The 6,876-nt window shown below is 45.6% G+C and overlaps 1 protein-coding gene across 1 annotated transcript in view; it reads right to left on the bottom strand.

Annotated features, from left to right (window-relative positions):
- Nucleotides 1-6,876, bottom strand: part of SMG1 (SMG1 nonsense mediated mRNA decay associated PI3K related kinase) — a 1,828,328-nt gene that overhangs the window by 521,551 nt on the left and 1,299,901 nt on the right. The window contains exon 48 of the mRNA XM_086940872.1: nt 2,116-2,395. Within this exon, the coding sequence (XP_086796998.1) occupies nt 2,116-2,395 (280 nt within the window). The remainder of the gene's footprint in view (nt 1-2,115; nt 2,396-6,876) is intronic.

The following is a 6,876-nucleotide window of genomic DNA, read 5'->3' as shown; positions in this document are numbered from 1 at the left end:
GTTCATAGGGATCTGAAGGAGGCCCAGTGGGGGTCAGTCAGCAACAGGGAAGGGACACCTGGCAGAAGTGCGACTGATGGCCCCTTGGGCCTCCATCAGGATTAAAAGCTTTCCAGAGGAAGACAGAATCACTAAATATCTGCAGCTTGACCACATTTAAAGGCCCAGTCTGTTGTAGGGTTGATGATGGCCCAGGGAATTTGGGCGTGTAGGCTGATTGAGTGAAGAGAGCAGGAAAAATTCTGATGGACTTTCTTGAGCTTATGGCATGCTTTGGACTTTGACATACATGAGGACTTCCATCGGGACAGGCAAGAGCGGCTCTGCAATCAGGAACGGAAACAGCATCATGACTTAAAGATGGACTGCTGCTTCAAGTATGACCTTGTCTGTTCCGCAACATATAAATTGGCTTCCTGCACTCCGATCGCCTTCAGGTGCATCAGAGCACACTTGTTGCACAGCTTCGAGTCATGGCCAGACCAAGACTTATGTTGTGACATTTTTTCTAATTGCAAAGCTTAAAACCAATTGGCTTGGGAGGAGACATTATTTCTTCCCTGGCGCACTGTTGTTTTGTAGTCTGGCATGCGTCAGTAGACTGACAATTCATAGTGGAGCTCAGGATCCCCGAAGGGCACAAAAAGAAACTGACTTTAGGCGACAGAGGTGATGCCTACATGTATCTCCTTGAGGTAGACTGTGAGAGTGCCATCTGGTAGCAGATACGAGCAAATGTTTTAAAGAATTCCAGATCCAGTCTGGCCTATCGGAACATTATGAAGGTGAGGAATCTTTGGTTGGAAGTATCCATCAGGAACACAGTTTACACATGCAAGCAAAAAAAAAGGGAAACGGGATGGAATGAAAAAAAGCAATGGCAAAGTATTGTGCCAACAGCCTTGGCATTTAAGTACACTTCTATTTAGGTGGTTATTCACTATGAATACATTACACAAGCTGTGTTTTCTGTCAGATGCCCTTTAGGAAATGAAGGTAAGAGGTTTAAACAATCCCTTTACAAAATTCAGTTTAATCATTAAGAAAACATTAAAAAAACATAAAAGTCTAAATCACTTGGTTTGTATTAAACAAGTCTATATTGTTATGAGACCGTTCAATCCACAATCTTACTCTATACAGTGACGAGTGACAAAAAACGCTCAGGAATGTGTGTAAATATACAATAAAAAAAAATAGATAGTTCTTTGCTGTTTTTATGTGGCCTGGCCATAGAATTCTAAAGCAAATCTCTCAAAATAGGCTTGTGAGGTTGATCTACTTTTACTTTATTGCCCAAATGGGTCTCATATTGCAGGATAAATTACAAAATTCGGCGATGTTTCGATCTGTTCACAATGCATGTACATACATCAATTAGGGTCTTTATCAGGACAGTGTGGTAAACACAGTGGCCCTTGTGATAATTATTTAAGCAGCACCACACACTGGTACGTCTGGTGGGCTGCATTTAATTGCCCCAATAACCCAATGACTTTTTTAAGGGGATTGTTAAACCACTTGCCTTGAAATAAGTAATTGCTCTTAAAGGGCTTCCAACAGAACCAGACTGTGTTACCTATTAACCGAAAGTTCTGAGGAACACAGAGTGACCCAATTGTAATTAAAGTTCACTTATGAGTAGGTGAAGCATTGTTACTCTCATCGCAAGGCAACCAATGGATTAAGCGGGCTAACCCACAGGCCTATTTTGCATGCAGGGTGGGTGAATGTAAATGGAAATGACAACTGCATAGACCAACAGATGCGTAAGGCTGAACCAAAGCACTTCTATGTAGGTTTCATTCCACCATTGTGCCTTTCCTTAGGTGTGGAATCACCAACAAGAAGTAATTTGTAGAATTTGTTTTGGAACTGTACTCTGGAGGAAAAATGAAATGAATAAGAAAATACTAGTTCACGTAACACTAGGGTCAAGATCTTACTAGAAAGAATTGTGAAGACCCCTGACATTGATTGCTTTATAAAGTAATATGCTAACTGGTTTGTACCTTTCAACTAAAATGTGGCTTACTCGCAGAGAAGCTACCCCATATGAAGACGGTATTGTTCAAAACAGGCTTCCACAGTCACTGCTTATATTTGTTAACTTACTTTCTGTACAGTTCCTGACAATGATCCATTGTCATGTCGCAAATCAGTTCTTCCATCCAGGTTTTCCACTGCTCAGTACGATGTTTCTGAAACACAGTCTTTGGGTACTGTAGAGCCACTGTTGCGTAATTATGTAAGTGTTCAAGGCATCCTCGTAACACTGAGCGTCTTTGCTGAAGAAAAGCACCTACTTCCCCCTCAAGCTGTTCACACTGACTGATCAAGTGAGCTTGGCCAGCATTCTGAAGAAAAGCTGTAGCAGGTACGTAGCTCGGAGGACCTACGAAGAGAAATATATAATGGTCTTGAGAATTACAGTATAGGACAAAAGGACAAGTTACTTACCTTTGGTAACATCTTATCTGATAGAAACATGATCTAGCCGCAGATTCCTTTGAATTTCCCAGGCGTCAGACTGGATCCAGATGATTTTTCTCCAAGCAATACCCTTGCACGCCGTTAGGTGCTGTCGATCGGCTCTGCGTGACAGCCTGGGACGAGCTCGCTTTCAAGAGCCAGTCGTGGAGCTGGGGCAAGACTGGCACCCCTGCCTGCTCTGCGCAGATGAGCTTCGACCACTGCCATCTCCTTGGTGAACACCCGAGGGGCGCCGGTAAGCCCAAAGGGGAGCACAGTGAACAAAGTGTTATTGGCCCACCGTAAACCGCAGGTAACACCGATGAGTAGGTAGGACAGGAATATGGAAATAGGTGTCCTGAAAGTCCAACCACCATCCAGTCTTCATGGTCTAGGGTAGATGAGACCTGAGCCAGAGTGAGCATCTTGAACTTTTCAGCATTGAGGAAGTAGTTCAGGGCTCACAGATCTAGGATAGGACAAAGCCCCTTGTCCTTTTTCTGGACCAGAACGTAGCAGGAATAGCAACCACAGCCTACTTCTGGTGCTGAAACCCTCTTTGTGGATCCCTTGGCCAAGAGAGCCCTGATCTCCTCCTGAAGCAAGTTCAGGTGGTCCTCCATCAGTCGGATGTAAGTCGGAGACATGGAGGCAAGGGAAGTCTTGAAAGGAAGAGAGTAACCCTTCCGGACTATCTGAAGAACCCATTTGTCCGAAGTGATGTTTTGCCAATTGTGGAGCTGATGGCTTATCCTGCCACCAACCGGTCACCCATGATCCTGAAGGGCCAGACTCTGAAAGTTTAGAAGGTGGAGGAGTTGGCTGATTGGACCTCTGTCTGCCTGATCCACGGAGTCTAAAGGAGCCGCGCCCACAGACGCTCATAAGTTGCTGAACTTGCGCAGTCTTGTGGCTGGGATATGGCTGGCAATGCAAGGCTGGCAGAAGAAAAAATCTTCTTGTCCCAAATAACCAGCCTGTTAGATTCCCTGTCCGTGGGTGCAGAAGCTAACACGCCTTCTGAGGTAGAGGCTTGGACCACCAAGCTCTGGGGGGGGTAGGGTGATTAGTGGGGAATATCAGGCCACCCGGCGCAGGATGATGGCAGGCGATGATCCTATTCACAGGAGCCCCTGTGATGGTCTTGGACCAGGTGCCCAGAAGAACACAGTTAACGCTGCGTTGAAAGGCAGTAGGGGTTCCTAGGAGGAGACACCCAGCTTCAGGACCTACGTCAAGATGTTAGTCTTGACATCCACCAAAGAGAGCTGATGGTCCAGTGCCTCGGCTGCCCTTCTCACCACCATAGAATATAAAGCTTCCTCCTCCATATACGGTAGGGGGATAAAGTAGACCAGAATCTGGGGTAGTATCCAGTCCACTGGCCTCACCCAGTTCCTCATACCAGTTCATGTAGTGCTCCAGCTGGTCTTGTAAAGGGTCCAGTGACCCCTCCCAATCCCCCTCCATTCCTAGCCCGTCAAAATAAGGCTGAAGAACTGACCTAGGACCCCAGCGTGCCATCGAATCGGTGTCAAAAGGCGCCCATCCGACTATGGGTTGTAGGAGATAAGGATTAGACTGGCTGCATCAGGAGTCTTTTATAGCAGGCAACAGTGGTCCTTAATATAAACAATTAACGAAAAAGATGCAATTATAGACACCAATCTGTACTATAAGTAAGCGAGTGTCCAGCCGGACACTGATTTAATCAATGTTCAAGGTTTAAGACAAAGTATAAAGCGAACAATTACAAAGTGGGATACAGTCCTGTATCCAGTATATAAAACATAAATGACAAAACAAGGGAAAAAGGATTTGCAGGCAATTCAAGAAGAAGGAGGCGCTAGTAAGGGATAAAAAGTTCAACTAGCTGGCCTCATGTAGTTTACACATTTGAACGACATTTTATGCGTCACTACATAAACAGTCGACGGCGTTTCGATCCTATGTACAATGAAGGATCATCATCAGGACTCAATTAGATTGCCTGAACGTGCAAAGCCTGTGGAGAAGGGAAGGAAGGGGAACAAGGGACAGGATTTAGCCCTATGGCATACACAGTATAGCAATGCTGCTAGCCATGCCACACTTAACGTGAAACCTTCCATCCGTGCGTGGATTTGTGCGTGTCACGCATTCCGTGAGACAGGTTGAAGTATGTGACTTGGGGAGTGGGTGGGAGTGTTTGTGAGGCGTAGGGACGTGGATTTCAAGGCTGGGGTTGGTTAGATAGGTGAGGGGATCTCACCTCATGGGACTCTGTTCATGGGGTGGGTGAAGATGACAGGTGATGGGACAAAGGCAATGTTTAGGTGCCTATGGGAGAAACAGTGTGAATTAATCATGGAGCAAGATCGTTACTGCGAGTTATTAATTTGACTTAGGCTGGTGTAGCCTGTTAGCTGTGGAGGAATGGAGGCGCACAGGAATAGGAAGGCGCATCGGTTGTGCGAGGCATCAACTGTTCACAGTGGGTTGCGGTATGAAGGCCGGCAACCAAGTGGAGTGCAGTCTAAGGAGCGGGTGAGAGAGGTGAAACCAGAATTAGAAGGCCTTAATTAGGGCTGGGGCGAGCGAGTGGGCAGGGGAAGGAGCCTTACCAGGTAATTTAGTTCTCGTGCGATTGCTCAAATTTAAGAACGGTTCCGGGATTCCGGTGAAGTGACCAATTGGTAATTCGGCGGGTTGCCTGATCACGTAGAAAAATTCAATTCAATAAGGGTTAAGTAAGGCGTCTGACACTGAAGATTCCAGCGTAGGGCAACATTGGGATTAACTGGGGGAGCCTAGGCGAGGCCTTACCTTAGTGTCCTGGATGGGACATCATGGTGCCCTTCTGGCTCAATGGCGCTGTGAAGGAACCGAATGGGAGTAGCCCCGGTATTTTTAACCTCGCGCCGGAGTGGGCGCCATCTTGCGAGTGGCCGAGGTAGAAGTCAATGTGATGTGCATGGCAATAGTGGCGACCATTTTAGTAGTGGCAGAAGACTGGAAGGCTCTAACCTGCCCGGGACAGTGAAAGGGTGTGCATAGGGACAATAGGGAAGTGGTTAAATTACAGCAACCTCGGAAAGGCAATTGGCGGCCATATTGGAACGGTGCGGATCAGGAGGGAGAGTGCTGAAATAGGCCCACCACCATAGGACATGTGTTTTTAAACAATGAACAATTACAGACATTTACAAAGAACAAGCGATATGTGCAAAAACAATTCAAGAATTTAGAAAATTAAAAAAGGCGGAATAGGAACATGGTTCGAAAAAGGGCAACCATATTACACTCAAGGGTGACAATGTTTATATTGTTTTAGAGCAGGGAGGTACAATCTTCATTTCGGTTAAGACCATTCTTAATACGGTCCAATAATATGATCATTTTGAGTTCCTCTTTGTTGAGTAGCGATGACATGTGGCCCCCACGGGGAGGTAGCTTCAAAGCTTTCAGAACTGTCCATTGAAAATCATTTTCCGAATGGCCTTTCTGTTGGTAGTGGTCGACCAGAGGGGCATTGGGTGTTTTGCAGCGTATCCGGCTCCGGTGTTGTCCAATCCTGGTCTTTATTTTTTGCTTGGTCTGGACAACATAAATACATGGACATGGGCATTGGATCAAATAAATAAAATCGCTGGTATTACAGTTGCTGAAAGACTGCGAAGTAATCTTTAAATATGAAGGATTTACCTTCCATTGTGTAATCGCAGACATTACATGAACCACATTTAGCATGTCCCACAAGAGTTCCCTGATTTCAGTGTGCATCTGGTTTTAGTCGTCGTGTGGGGCTTGGGAGTGCTGCCCTTACCAGGTGATCCTTGAGATTGGAGCTTTTTCGAAATGAAAAAATGGGACGTTCAATTTTAAGGTTTCCAGCATTGAGTAAGGGCCGTTGTTTCAGAATGGACTTTATCAGAGAGTTCGATACTGGGGAGAATGTTGTTATGCAAGCAATCTTGGTACTGGGGTCTTTTTGCTTGGGGCTGAGAAGGACCTCCCTTGGGCAATACCACGCTCTTTTGGTCGCCCTACAGACTATTTTAATAGGGTACCCTCTGTCTTTGAGTTTATTGGATAGTACAGAAGATTTCCTAAAGTAGCCCTCTTTTGCAAAACAATTCCTCCTAATTCTCAAGAATTGAGAGAATGGTAGAGAGTCCCTTAGAGCTCTGGGGTGGTTGCTAGAATTACTGAGGAGAGTGTTGCGCTCAGTGGGTTTGCGATAAAGCTTGGTATGTAGGCAACCGTCACAGTGATAGATAGTTAAGTCAAGGAAGGAAATAGAGGAAGGATCAATTGTCCTAGTAAATGTCTGACCAGAACAGTTGTTGTTGAGCCAGTGAATAAATTGCTGGAGAATGTTAGGGTCTTGATCCCAAATGAGAAAAATATCAATATATTGTCTCC

The sequence above is a fragment of the Lissotriton vulgaris genome, chromosome 10 (assembly GCF_964263255.1).
Source record: "Lissotriton vulgaris chromosome 10, aLisVul1.2, whole genome shotgun sequence".
NCBI lineage: Eukaryota > Metazoa > Chordata > Amphibia > Caudata > Salamandridae > Lissotriton > Lissotriton vulgaris.
This window is presented reverse-complemented; position numbering and strand designations above follow the sequence as displayed.